The sequence below is a fragment of the Salpingoeca rosetta genome (assembly GCF_000188695.1).
Source record: "Salpingoeca rosetta unplaced genomic scaffold supercont1.35, whole genome shotgun sequence".
Classification (NCBI taxonomy): Eukaryota; class Choanoflagellata; order Craspedida; family Salpingoecidae; genus Salpingoeca; species Salpingoeca rosetta.
Genome location: NW_004754899.1, coordinates 692,143 through 704,642, shown reverse-complemented (window position 1 = coordinate 704,642; position 12,500 = coordinate 692,143). Strand labels below are relative to the sequence as shown.

The 12,500-nt window shown below is 56.9% G+C and overlaps 7 protein-coding genes across 7 annotated transcripts in view; 3 read left to right on the top strand and 4 right to left on the bottom strand.

Moving 5' to 3' along the window:
• Positions 1-5,178, top strand: part of PTSG_10267 (BRG1 protein) — a gene marked incomplete at its 3' end in the record, with an annotated part of 9,563 nt that extends 4,385 nt beyond the window's left edge. Inside the window, exons 10-19 of the mRNA XM_004988552.1 lie at positions 146-273; positions 536-751; positions 931-2,437; positions 2,631-2,756; positions 3,020-3,149; positions 3,320-3,447; positions 3,662-3,756; positions 3,953-4,109; positions 4,357-4,531; positions 4,745-5,178. Of these exons, the coding sequence (XP_004988609.1) occupies positions 146-273; positions 536-751; positions 931-2,437; positions 2,631-2,756; positions 3,020-3,149; positions 3,320-3,447; positions 3,662-3,756; positions 3,953-4,109; positions 4,357-4,531; positions 4,745-5,178 (3,096 nt within the window). The remainder of the gene's footprint in view (positions 1-145; positions 274-535; positions 752-930; positions 2,438-2,630; positions 2,757-3,019; positions 3,150-3,319; positions 3,448-3,661; positions 3,757-3,952; positions 4,110-4,356; positions 4,532-4,744) is intronic.
• A 39-nt stretch (positions 5,179-5,217) lies between these two features.
• Positions 5,218-5,564, top strand: PTSG_13014 (uncharacterized protein; the record flags this gene model as incomplete). The annotated part of the gene is made up of 2 exons (XM_004988551.1): positions 5,218-5,411; positions 5,552-5,564. 2 exons carry the CDS (start codon positions 5,218-5,220, stop codon positions 5,562-5,564), a joined length of 207 nt encoding a protein of 68 aa, XP_004988608.1.
• Positions 5,565-5,735: 171 nt separating this feature from the next.
• On the bottom strand, positions 5,736-7,371 carry PTSG_10266 (uncharacterized protein). Its single transcript, XM_004988550.1, has 2 exons — positions 6,917-7,371; positions 5,736-6,695 (listed from the first exon to the last, which is right to left on the bottom strand). The coding sequence occupies exons 1-2, from the start codon at positions 7,195-7,197 to the stop codon at positions 6,209-6,211; spliced, it is 768 nt and encodes a 255-aa protein (XP_004988607.1). The 5' UTR covers positions 7,198-7,371; the 3' UTR covers positions 5,736-6,208.
• Positions 7,372-7,590: 219 nt separating this feature from the next.
• PTSG_10265 (uncharacterized protein) lies at positions 7,591-9,048 on the bottom strand. Its single transcript, XM_004988549.1, has 3 exons — positions 8,470-9,048; positions 8,023-8,067; positions 7,591-7,764 (listed from the first exon to the last, which is right to left on the bottom strand). The coding sequence occupies exons 1-3, from the start codon at positions 8,923-8,925 to the stop codon at positions 7,699-7,701; spliced, it is 567 nt and encodes a 188-aa protein (XP_004988606.1). The 5' UTR covers positions 8,926-9,048; the 3' UTR covers positions 7,591-7,698.
• A 167-nt stretch (positions 9,049-9,215) lies between these two features.
• Positions 9,216-9,828, bottom strand: PTSG_13013 (uncharacterized protein; the record flags this gene model as incomplete). The annotated part of the gene is made up of 2 exons (XM_004988548.1): positions 9,216-9,244; positions 9,504-9,828. The coding sequence occupies 2 exons, from the start codon at positions 9,826-9,828 to the stop codon at positions 9,216-9,218; spliced, it is 354 nt and encodes a 117-aa protein (XP_004988605.1).
• A 311-nt stretch (positions 9,829-10,139) lies between these two features.
• PTSG_10264 (uncharacterized protein) lies at positions 10,140-11,270 on the top strand. Its single transcript, XM_004988547.1, has one exon. The coding sequence runs from the start codon at positions 10,572-10,574 to the stop codon at positions 11,229-11,231; it is 660 nt and encodes a 219-aa protein (XP_004988604.1). The 5' UTR covers positions 10,140-10,571; the 3' UTR covers positions 11,232-11,270.
• Positions 11,271-11,533: 263 nt separating this feature from the next.
• The window catches only part of PTSG_10263 (uncharacterized protein), a gene marked incomplete at its 5' end in the record, with an annotated part of 6,989 nt that continues 6,022 nt past the window's right edge, over positions 11,534-12,500 (bottom strand). Inside the window, 3 exons of the mRNA XM_004988546.1 lie at positions 11,534-11,678; positions 11,858-11,910; positions 12,182-12,346. Of these exons, the coding sequence (XP_004988603.1) occupies positions 11,567-11,678; positions 11,858-11,910; positions 12,182-12,346 (330 nt within the window). The 3' untranslated portion in view covers positions 11,534-11,566. The remainder of the gene's footprint in view (positions 11,679-11,857; positions 11,911-12,181; positions 12,347-12,500) is intronic.

The window sequence follows — 12,500 nt, the reverse complement described above, 5'->3', positions numbered from 1 at the left end:
GTGTGTGTGTGTGTGTGCGTGTGTGTGTGCGTGCGTGTGTGTTTGTTCCTGCACGCACGAGTGAGTGCATGCCAAAGTCTTTTCCGTGTTTTCACTCCTGCCACCCTCACGTTACCCCCCCCCCAACTTTTATTACTGCCACCAGCTGAACCAGGAGCAGTTTGACCAGCAGTTCAGCCTGGCCAACCCGAGCGTGAATGCGGACATGGCGCAGGTGACGCAGCCCACCATGCTGCGCGGCCACCTCAAGGAGTACCAGCTCAAGGGCCTCCAGTACGTCGCCTGCTGCCGCTTTGTTTGTTTGTTTGTTTGTTTGTTTGTTTGTTTGTTTGTTTGTTTGTTTGTTTGTTTGTTTGTTGGCCGAACCCACGTGCTTCTGCCGGCAAACCACCCGTATTTCTTGCACTTTCCCTTCCTTTTCTTCCCATCAACCTTTTCGCTCACCTTCCTCTCCAACAACTAACTCGCCCCTTTTTCTCACATACACACACGCACACACCATACACACACACACCCTCTCTGTGTGTTCCTGTAGGTGGTTGGCTGGTCTCTATTCGCAGGGCATCAACGGCATTCTTGCTGACGAGATGGGGCTCGGCAAGACGGTGCAGTCCATTGCCACGCTCGCCCACCTTGCCGAACGCGAAGACATCTGGGGGCCCTTCATCGTCGTCACCCCGGCCTCCACCCTCAACAACTGGTGCAACGAGATTGTCAAGTTCTGCCCAGACTTCAAAGTCATCCCATACTGGTGAGTTTTGTGTGTGCCTGCATGCATGCATGTATGTATGATATATGCATGCATGCTCTTTCCATCTGTGTGGTCCCTCTCTCCAATACCAACCTTGTATCATCTCACCCACCTGCAACCCCTCCCCCCTCCTTCACACACACCCGCGCACGTCAACACGCACACGCCAACACGCACAGGGGCTCGCAAGCGGAGCGCAAGCTGCTGCGCACGTTCCTGAACCCGGCGCGCATGTACACGCGCGACGCCGACTTCCACGTGATGGTGACGTCGTACGACATGGTAGTGCGGGACGCAAAGTACATTGGCAAGGTCAACTGGCAGTACATGATCCTGGACGAGGCGCAGGCGATCAAAAGCTCAAGCAGCCACCGCTGGACGACGCTGCTCAAGTTCAACTGCAGGAACAGGCTGCTGCTCACAGGCACGCCCATCCAGAACACCATGGCGGAGCTGTGGGCGCTGCTGCATTTCATCATGCCCACGCTGTTTGACTCGCACGCGGAGTTCAACCAGTGGTTCTCCAAGGACATTGAGAGCCACGCCGCCAACAGCAACACGGAACTGGACCGCACGCAGCTGTCGCGATTGCACATGATCCTCAAGCCGTTTATGCTTCGCCGCGTGAAGAAGAACGTTGAGCACGAGCTACCTGGCAAGACCGAGGTGATGATGCACTGCCACCTGACGGCAAGACAGAAACGCCTGCACCGCCGCCTCCGCGCCAACCTCAACATTGACCAGCTGGTCGTGGCATCGTCGTCGCGTGGTGGTGGTGGTGGACGGCGTGGTGGTGGTGGTGGCGGCGCGGATCGTGATGTGGAGAAGCTGTTGAACCTCATGATGCAGTTCCGAAAGGTGTGCAACCACCCCAACCTGCTCAACCGGCGTATCATGCGCACGTCGTTTGTTGTCGAGGCGCCGCGCTGGCGTCGCGGCCACGAGCCCCTGGAGGCGATGCCCCTCGTCGCCTACACCACCGCCACCGCCCTCCCGTGGACCATGCCCAGGCTCCTCTTTGAAAACATGCCCGCGCGCGCCGTTGCGCCGGGCGAGATGGGCCACCGCCCCTTGTTGGCGCAGGCGTGCGGTGTGCACAGTGCTGCACATGTGCTTGCAGGCATGCTTGGGGAGGCGTGGCCTTTGTCCCGCAGTCCACGCAGCCGGAACGCAATGATGATGATGATGATGAAGATGAAGGAAGACGGGACAGAGGAGAGCACTGGCAGTGTTACTCGTGGTGATGGTGGTGGCGGCGTGCGAATGCGTGTTCGCGCTGATGAATGTGCGGAGAGCAGCCTACATGGGTGTCTGTTGTTTGCGGGGGTGAGCCCGCAGGACGTGGAAGACACGATGACGGCGAGTAACAGCCAACTGCTACTGCTGGCGCAATTGGCGCTCGCACACGACCACGCCAGGAAGCAGCGCTATGTCCTCACCAGCGGCCGAGACACAACCACTGCTGATGATGGTGATGGTGATGGTGTTCGTGGTGGGCGTGGGAATGCGAGTGTCGATAGCAGCAGCGGTGGTGGCAGGGGTTGCGGGGTGTGGAGCGGGCCTGTGCTGGCGCTGCCACCGCGTGGTGTTGAGATGTTTGACGACAGTACGATTCTCGCACCGCGACGGGCCATGATGGCAGCAATCACCACGGCCTGGAAACACACGGACTTTTATGTTCCAAAGGTGCGCACGGCGTCAGTGTGGTGGGGGGGGGGGGTTGTGTTGTGTTGTGTATGTGTGTCTCATGTGGTGTATATATCTGTGTGTGTGTGTGTGGTGTCTGTGAGTGGCGCATTCCTGCAGCATTTGCTTCACCACCATCCTTCTCACCATCCTTCTCATCCCCCCCCCCTTCTCCTCGCCATCACGGCTGCAGGCGATTGCGCCGCCGCCGCTGCCGTTGTGCTCGTCCCCGGCGTATGCGCGGGCGATTGCACCGCTGCTCACCGCCGACAACGACCCCTTCACCGCCGCCCTCACCCGCTCCATCAGCCCGGCGCGGGTGAAGTTCATGTGCTGTCTGGCTGTGTTGGGTGTGTGTGTGTGTGTGTGTGTGTGTGTGTGTGTGTGTGTGTGTGTGTGTGTGTGTGTGTGTGTGTGTGTGTGCCTGTGTATACGTGTGCACGTGTGTGTGTGTCCACCTGTCTCTGATATTCGTCTGTCAATGAGTGTTCATTTTTCTGTTGTGCGCTTCCCTGTCATCACGCCCCTCACCACCACATCCCGTCTACTTTCCCTTCCTTCCCGCCGCCACCACCGCCACAGGTGTGCACGCGTCGTGCCGCCCTGTACGCAACAACAACAACGACGGCGACGACAGCAACACCGACGGTCGATGGCAACTGGCTCGAGGCATCAAAGCCGGAACACGGATGGATCAGATGCTTCCACCCTTGTGAGCATTGGCGACTGGTGATTTTGGTGCTGCTGGTGATGATGACACGTGTGTGTGCGTGTGTGTGTGTGTGTGTGTGAATGTGTGTGTGTGTGTGTTGTAACACCCTCCTCCTCTTCCTCCTCACCTGTTCGTCATCTGCTCCACCCCCTCCCCACTCTTCCCTTCAGCGATGGACGACCTTGTTCGGGACTGCGGGAAGCTGCAGGCTCTTGACCGGCTGTTGAGTCGTCTGAAGAAGGAGGGCCACCGCGTCCTCATCTATTCCCAGATGACCCGCATGATCGACATCCTCGAGGTGCATCTCTCACGGGTTCTGTGTTTGTGTGTGTGTGTGTGTGTGTGTGCGTGTGCGTGTGTGTGTGTGTGTGTGCGTGTGTGTGTGTGTGTCTGTGTCTGTGTGTGTGTGTGTGTGCGCGCACATGCCCCCCCCCCCCAACACACTTGTTGCTTCCGTTTCCTCGCCTCGTCCCCCTCACCACCGCCACCGCCCAACGCCACCTGGTGTGCAGGACTTTATGACGTACCGCAAGTACAAGTACATGCGCCTCGATGGCTCCTGCAAGATCAGCGACCGCCGCGACATGGTCGCAGACTTCCAGTCGAGGTGTGTGTGTGTGTGTGTGTGTGTGTGTGTGTGTGTGTGTGTGTGTGTGTGTACGGCTGCCTGCCTCCCTGCTTGCTTGTCCATGCTTGTCTGTGCCTGCTTGATCATTTGTCACACACGCGCGCTTTGCTCACACCATGTCTCCAACACTCAACCCCACTCCCTAATGCGTCCTGATCACCACCGCCACCACCAGGGACGACATCTTTGCGTTTATCCTGTCGACGCGTGCCGGCGGAATTGGCATTAACCTGACGGCGGCAGACACGGTCATCTTTTACGACAGCGACTGGAACCCGACCGTGGACCAGCAGGCCATGGACCGCGCACACCGCCTCGGCCAGACACGCCCGGTACGGATTGGAGGGTTGCTGGTGCTGCTGGTGCTGGTGCTGCTGCTAGTGGTGCTGGTGCTGGTGACGGTGCTGGTGCTAGTGCTGGTGACGGAGATGAAGGATGCGGTTTGCTCACTCTGTCGCGGACTGTCCACTCACCATCACACACACACACACACACCATCACACACACCATCACACACACCATCACACACACACCATCACACACACACACACACACACGCACACACACACACACACACAGGTGACTGTGTATCGGCTGATCACGAAGGGGACGGTTGAGGAGCGTATTCTGCACCGAGCGCAGGAGAAGAGCAAAGTGCACCAGCTGGTGATCCAGGGTGGCGGGTTTGCACCAGAGAAGCTCAAGTCAAAGGAAGTCGTCTCCCTCCTCCTTGATGACGAGCTCGAACGAAAGAGTCAGTTGCACACGCGGAGAGAGAGAGAGAGAGATGTGTGTGTGTGTGTGTGTGTGTGTGTGTATCTGCTGCCGTCATTGCCTGTTCCCTGTCCCTCTTCCTTCTTTGCCTCTTTCTGTTTCTCCTGCCTGCTCAGCGTTCCTCTTTGCCCTTCACCTCTCACGTCCTCATCTCCACCGCCCTACAAACCCGCAACCCCACCATCACCGCCAGTGGAAGAGGAGCGAGCAAAGGCGGAGCAGAAGAAGCAGGAGAAGCAGAGCAAACGCAAGGACCGCAGCAAGAAGACGCCAACGCCAACACCAACACCAACACCGGCCGGTGCTGGGAACGCCACCGATGATGACAATGATGACAAGGGCAGCGGCGATGCAGGGAGCACTCGTGGCCGTGGTCGCGGTCGTGGTCGTGGTCGTGGTCGTGGCCGTGGAAGAGGGACAGGTACAAGGAGAGGAAGAAGTGGGACAGGGGGAGAGAGGGGAAGGGGAAGGGGAAGAGGGACTCGGGGCAGCGCGAGCACCGGTGCCGGGAGAGCACGGGGAGGGAAGGCGGCAGATGGAGGGAGTGGCAGTAGCAGCAGCCGAGGTACACGCGGCACACGGGGCGCACGGGGGAGAGGAAAGGGAAGTCGTCACCGGTCAAGTTGAAGATCACGCTCGGTCCTCCAAAGACGACAACAGGCGGCGATGGCGCGGATGGCGACAACACCTGCAGCAACGCCAACGGTCCCAACAGCAAGTGCGCCAACAGTGCCAACAGCACCTGCTGCTGCATCGTCGTCGTCACCGGTCAAGTTGAAGATCACGCTCGGTCCTCCAAAGACGACAACAGGCGGCGATGGCGCGGATGGCGTGGCCACGAAGAAGCCAAAGCTTGCAGAGTGACTGTGTGTGTGTATGTGTGTGTGTGTGTGTGTGTGTGTGTGTGTGTGTGTGTGTGTGTGTGTGTGTGTGTGTGTGTGTGTGTGTGTGTGTGTGTGTGTGTGTGTGTGTGTGTGTGTGTGTTTGTCTTGGCGTGCAGGTCACGCGCGTGATGTTCTTTGCTGTGCGGGTCTGTCTATTGCGACGACAGCGCTCCTCTTGTGTTAGTTACCATGCGTATCTGAATTGTGTGCTGCTTCCCTCCCTTGTGCTTCCTCAAGCCACGATTGTGCATATGCCCGTGCTTGCGTCTCAGTCCATACAAGAGTCACACCACACAAATGGGCGGGTTTGTTGTGTACTGGATGGAGGTGGTGGGAGGAATTGGTTATGCCAAGCGAAAGGCGGAGGAGGAGGAGGAGTAGGGAAGTGGTTCTGGACAAGACACAGCAACACATGAGATGGACAGACAGACATGCAGATATAGGACAGGGAGGCGGTGGCAAACGCTTGGATGGCTATTGACAACAGTGGCAGTGTTCGTCCAACAAAGTGCAGCAAGTGGGGGTGTGGGGAGGAGAGAGAGGAGGTAAAGTCGAATGAAACGACGCGACGCGGTGGCGACGTGGTGGGTGCACGACGAGGAACGAGACCGACTGGTGTTTTTGACTAATACCGAGCACAGCAGGGCAGATGCAACAGGATGCATGGTGCAACGTGGCGTGGTACGGCGTGCACAGAACAGCACAGCGCGTTTATGCATGTGAATGTTCACACGTGTGCACACACGCACACACGCACGCAACATGGATGCACGCTACTCCTGGTCCTGCGGGGGCGCGTTGGCCTGTTTGAGCTGATCGAGGCCCTCAACAAACTTCTCTGGCGGAACAACGGCGTCTTCGTCGAGGTAGACGGCAAAGAGGGCGCGCGGAATGGCTTCGCTCTTGATGCCCATCTCCGCGTGGTGCTCGTGACGCTCGCCCTCTGCGTACGTGGTCAGCACGCTGCCATCCCAGTGGAACCCGAGCAGCATGCCGTCATATGCGGGACCGTCCAGGAAGTCGTGCAGCGCGTCAATGAAGCCGTCGAGTGCGCCCTTCTGGTTGTCGGGCATGCGGGGCTCCATGGACTCGCGGATGCTGGCAGTGATGGTCTCCCGCTCCACGGTGCGGCAGAACTTGAGCTGCAGCTCCGCCTCGACCGTGCCCTTGAGGATGTCTGTTGGGGCATTCAAGCTGGTTGCCTCGCTCTCCGCCACATACAACCCAACGCCATACACGGAGATGAGCCCAAAGCGGCGCCTGCAATTGTGTGTGTGTGAGAGAGAGAGAGAGTGTGTGTGTGTGTGTGAGTGAGTGAGTGAGAGCTGGTTCAAGGGAGAAGGCGGTAGGAGCAGGGTTCAGGGCACACACATGCACACAACACAACACATACGCACACAACACAACACATGCACACAACACAACACATACGCACCTGCACGCAACACAGCACATACGCACACAACACAACACATACGCACCTGCACGCAGCACCAATGAGAGCACCAGGCACGCCACTGAACATGCTAATGTGTCGAAGAAAGGACTTGCCAGAGTCCCTGTCAACGACTTGCTCGTCATCTGGGTTGACGCTGGTGCTGTTTGGGTTGAGCGGCTCGTGGATGGGCTCACATGCCGCATGCGCAGGCACGCGCATCAGACTTGCAGACGGCGACGCGGCAGACGTGGCAACTGCGGCAGCCGCAACACCTGCACCAGCAACCGTTGCTGCCGCACGTGCAAACAACCGTGCAAACGCCATCTCAACGGAGGGGATGTACGTGTGTAGGAGGAATTGTGGAAGCAGGAAGGAAGAGAGAGAGAGACAGCTGAGCCGCTTGGTGGTATCGTGTGGTTGTGCTCTGTATGTGGTTGGTGCGGTCGGTGCCTTGGTTGTGTATCCGAGCGTGCGTGGTGTCAGCAGCAAGAAGCAGCAAGAGAGAGAGAAAAAAAAAACGAAGAACGAAGAAGAAAAAAGCTGAAGCAGCTGCTTTGCGTGTGCGTGTGTGTGTGCACTCCTTCTTCTCTTTCTTCTTGTCCTCCTCCTTCTCGCTTCCAGTTCCTCACAGTCGCTTCCTCGCCTGCTAGCTTCCTCGCTTCCTTCCTGTGCCTCTCCTCGTCTCGCTCTCGCGTCCCTTCTTCTCAGCTCTCAGAACCTCGTTTTATTCCATAGATTCCATGGACGTCTGGACGTGTTCATTGATCAGATTGATCGCGTCATGTGCTCCTCCAGTCCACTTCCCGTCTTGCAATCTTCATCCATCTATCCATCGTCCATCGTGATGGTTCTTGTTGCTTCCCGGCTCGCCAGCCCATCTCGCAGCAACTCCTTCGTCGTCGCAATCGGTGGAGCGTTGAGGTGAAGCGGTGAGGTGAGGTGCTGAGGTGAGTTGCCATTCATTACGTCGTGGTATGTAAATGCAGGAGAAGATGAGCGCATGTGTCGTGTGACCCCAGGACCCCAACAGACTAACAGAACACCATGCCCCCCTTACCTCCCAATCCCACACCACAGCAGCGCTCACAACAGCAAGCACACAACAACACACAAAAGGGGAAGCAGCAAATCATATCCCCACCAGCCCACCTGTTGTCGCTCGCGAAAGTACTCGTCCCACTGCGCGTTGATTTGCTGGAAACAAACATGGTGGCAGAGTGCAGGACAAGGATTTCAGAGGGGGGTGTTGATGCAAGCGTGATGTTAACAACTGCCACTGGCAACTGTGCGGCTGAGCACACACGGGGCCGTTGAAGCATTCACAGCAAGCACAATAACACATGAACCGTGACAAGTGAACACACACTCAGTGCAGCACACAATGGCGGACATGGCACACTGCACAGGGCACACTCACACGCACACACACACACATACAAACACACACACACACACACACACACACAAACACAAACAAACACACACACACAAACACAAACACATACAAACTCACACACACACTCACACACACACGCACGTACACATATACACACGCGCACACGCGCACACACACACACACACACACGATATGCTCACCGGTTGCAGCCAGGTGACCTGAAGACCGCTGGCCAAGTCGCCACCACGTGGCCACCACCCATTCACTCCATCTCCACCACCACCACCACCACCGTGCCCGTCGAGCGGCTGCACTGTCGGTGCATTCTTGACGCTGCGGCGAAGCCGTTCAAGGGACGCCCGATATGCGATGCTCTCCGTGAGCATGAGCTCTGTGCTGCGTCGCTCCAGTTTCCGATGCTGCTGCTGGTGTTGTCGCTGCTGGAAGGCCGGCTCTGCCTTGAGCTGATCGATCATGCGCTGCCGCCTCAGCTGCGCCGATGACGAACGCGCCCCTGAGCTTCCCTCCTCCTTTGCTGCCGATGGCGAGTCGAGGTTGAAGCGCTCCAACATCGTCTTTGATGTGTTGTGCTTCGTGTCATCATCGTCAGCGACTACGCTCACACCCTGACCGCCATTATCACCGTTGGTTGCCATCGCAACTTCTAGCTCACCACCTTTCCTGGGCGATGCATGACCTCGTGTTCTGCGGCTCCCTCGAGCAGCTGTGTTAGTTGCTGGTTTTCTTGTCGTCGTTGTTGCTGCTGCTGCTGCTGTTGTTGCTGTTGTGGTTGTGGCGAACGTGCGGCTCCATGGCAATGATGATGATGACGATGATGAGACTGTGTTGTCGGTGGGAACTACCAGCCGTGTTGTCGAGTCGCCGACATGCCTGAAGGTCCCGATACTTTGAGCAAAATCTGTGTCAGCTGTGATACCCACAGCATCTATCGTAGCACCAATGCGCACACGTGAGCTGAACAGAAGACGTGTTGTCAACAGGGAAGAGGGGTCAAGGCCTATTCAGTGCGGGCAGCAAGCACACGTGCACAAACATAAGCACACACTGCACACAACTCACAAGCACAAGCGCACAAACGAGAACACACTGCAAACAAATCACAAGCACCCCTTGCACAAACACAAACACACACTGCACACAAGTACGCCACAATCACACACACACACACATCACCATCAAGCCATCATGATCACAATGCCAGGGGCGAACGCACGTCTGAGGGAGGCATCTGGGATGAAGCGGTGGCTGTTGAAGCAAAACCAGAGGAAGGCGCGCTTTTCATGGGTGTGGAACTGCTTGGACTGCGCTACCTCTGTGAGGAGGGCGAGCAGCCGCCGAAACAGCTCAATGGCATCGTGCCACGCAGCCACATGTGCAAACTGGTGTGAATCAATGTCCTTTGCGCGCGTCTCAAAGGTATCCAGCGTCTTGATCAGGTACGAGAAGTGCTGGCATGGCGCATGCCTTTTCCCCGCCTCCTGCAAGAACTCCAACTGTTCTCTTGATACAACCACATGCGTTCTTGCTGACGCCAGCATATCGCGCGCGCACGTGTGTGTGTGTGTGTGTGTCTGTGTCTGTGTGTGTGTGGACTTGCTGATGTCTGCGTGTGTGTGAGTGGATCTATGCGTGTAGGAATGTGACCGGGTGTGCAAGTGTGGGTGTGCAGATGCTGGCTTGCGTGTGCTGGGCTTGTAACTGTGTTTGTAAGGGTGGTAGCTTGCGTGTGCTGGGTCTGTAGCTGCTGTGGTTGTTTTAAGGGTGCTAGCAACCCTTGCTTTTGTTTCAAGTGGTTCGCAGCGCCAGGGTGTGGTGAGAATTTCAGAGCAAGATATTTACCAATTCTCTACAACCGTGGTTGAGTCTGCCAGATTATGGTCAGCAATCGATGCTGGTGAACGCTGGTGCTGGTGCTGAGATGTGTTGTGTTGTGCTGGAGTGTTGTGTTGGTGACCACGAGACAGGATGCATTCCGGGGTTTTGCTTGCTGGGAGCAAGCACAAAGGACAGCCTACGTTCAATGGCATCGCCCAACACCTGAAACGACAACAAACCAACCAGCCAACGCGAGTTTCTCTTTGGCAGCCTCCATTTTCCTCGCCAACCAAGCAAGCGCAGCAAGCACAGCAAGCACAGCGCACAAGAACAAAAGCACCATCCTCATACACGCACCACTCTGCTCCGCCGCAGCTGTGATTCTTGTCGACAGAGAAGTGAGTAGGCAGGCACTCCAAGGCCTCACGTGTGCTTTCATTCCAGACGACAACAAAACAACAGCGGCATGCTGTCATCCAATCGCCCTGGCGGAGTCGTCATGTCAAGCGCCAGCCCACGGCAGAAGGCGCCGACAGCGGTGGCTGCATCTCGTGGTTCCCATGGCTCTCCATGCTCGCCGCTGCGCGCCTCAAGCCTTCGCCGCAACACATGCCCAGCTGCCGTGCGCAATGACAACACGCGCGAGCCTCGCAACAGCCACACCACCAGTAGCAGCAGCATTGGCAGCAGCACCAGCACCAGCACCAGCACCAGCAGCTACGACGCCGAGGAGGCAGCCATCATGGCAGAAGAGGCGGAGAACTCGTTTCCATCAGCGCCGGTTGTGACGAAGCGCATGCCAAAGCTCCAGCGCAAGCCGAGCCCGTTTCCAGGCACGCTGGAGCGCAAGCTTGCCGAGCTGAACAGCAACATGGGCGGCACCGTCGCCTGCAAGGAGGACGAGGGCGTCTGCGCACCGCCCAACACCCCCGCCAGCCGCGGATGCGACACCGCGGTGCCATCAACAGCGCCAGGATACCAGCAAGGCCAGCGAGGTCAGCAGCAGCCACAAGGGTTGCCACGGTCGCAGGTGCTGAGGGCCATGAGGCGCAAGGCGAAGAAGCCGCAGTTTGCACCGAACATGCTCTCCATCAACGAGGACGAGGACGAGGTGGCCCAGGAGTGACGCCATTTGTGTGTGTGTATGTGTGTGTGTGTGTGTGTGTGTGTGTGTGTGTGTGTGTGTGTGTGTGTGTGTGTGTGTGTGTGTGTGTGTGTGTGTGTGTTTGTGACCTGCAGTCGCCCTATCGGACTCCTTGTGTGTCTCAAATTGTCACATTGAGACACTGCGTTGCAATGCACAAGACAACCATTCCCGTTTCATTGCCCCGCGTTATATTTTGCCATCATCGCACTATGCCACAAAAAGTGCCATTAAACGAATGCCAACAACACATGGCACAGCAGTTACGCGCGCTTGTGTGCGTAGGTGTGTGTGTGTGTGTGTGTGTGTGAACGTGGTCAGATGACCTCATCTTGGATCATCTGCTCAATGGCGTCTGCTACGCCGTCACGTGCCAGACTGCGCGCTTTGTCGCTCAACTCCAGCGCCAGCATCAGCCGCTGCTTCCGCCTGTGTGTGTGCGTGTGTTTGTGTGTATGTGTGTGTGTGTGCGTGTGTGTGTGTGTGCACATGTGTGTGTGCACATGTGTGTGTGAGTGTATGTGTGTGTGTATGTGAGTGTGAACGACATCATGATGTACAGTCAGGCAGTGCACACACAGGCTGTCCGTTCGTATCCATGGGCTCACGTGCAGTCGAGTTGTGGAAGGGAGAGGAGCATGGGAATAATGCTAGCGTCATCCTGCACACATACACACATACACGCACAACCAGGAGGGAGAGCGCAGTGTGTACAGACGTGTGAACCATGGGTGAATGCGAAACAAACATAAGTCACTATGCGTATGTGTGTGTGTGTGTTTGTGTCGTGGAATCAGAGACAAGGAGACACATGCAACATGCAACATGCAACACCAACAGCCGCAACCTTGTCCACGACGCAACAACATTCACAGCCCACCCGTCAAACCCATCAGCCGCATCAAACGCAGCCACCATGGGTACGCACGCACCGTGTTGCTGCTGAGGGCGGCGCTGATGGCCGCCTTCATCGACTCTGGTGACGACAACGATGACGACGATATTGTTGATGGTGCTGACGTTGATGTTGATGTCGATGTTGATGCTGTTGTTGACGTTGATGGTGTTGATGTTGATGTTGACGTTGCCACAGAAACCTGAGCAGTTGGCGAGGCGGGTCAACAAGTCAGTGACGCTGTTTGCACAACCTCAATCATCAAAGCCAAGCGCAACACACAGGTACACAAACACAGACGGACTCACACACACACACACACACATACACACACAAACGCATACACACACAAACGC

What these genes read in the sequence shown, in the direction of transcription:
- PTSG_10266 (XM_004988550.1), bottom strand. Translation starts at nt 7,197, where the DNA reads ATGGCGTTTGCACGGTTGTTTGCACGTGCGGCAGCAACGGTTGCTGGT. An exon ending in CTCATTGGTGCTGCGTGCAG is followed by an intron (nt 6,696 to 6,916) that starts GTGCGTATGTGT and finishes ACACAATTGCAG; the next exon opens with GCGCCGCTTTGGGCTCATCT.
- PTSG_10265 (XM_004988549.1), bottom strand. Translation starts at nt 8,925, where the DNA reads ATGGCAACCAACGGTGATAATGGCGGTCAGGGTGTGAGCGTAGTCGCT. An exon ending in AGGTCACCTGGCTGCAACCG is followed by an intron (nt 8,068 to 8,469) that starts GTGAGCATATCG and finishes GTTTGTTTCCAG; the next exon opens with CAAATCAACGCGCAGTGGGA. An exon ending in ACTTTCGCGAGCGACAACAG is followed by an intron (nt 7,765 to 8,022) that starts GTGGGCTGGTGG and finishes GCGACGACGAAG; the next exon opens with GAGTTGCTGCGAGATGGGCT.
- PTSG_10264 (XM_004988547.1), top strand. Translation starts at nt 10,572, where the DNA reads ATGCTGTCATCCAATCGCCCTGGCGGAGTCGTCATGTCAAGCGCCAGC.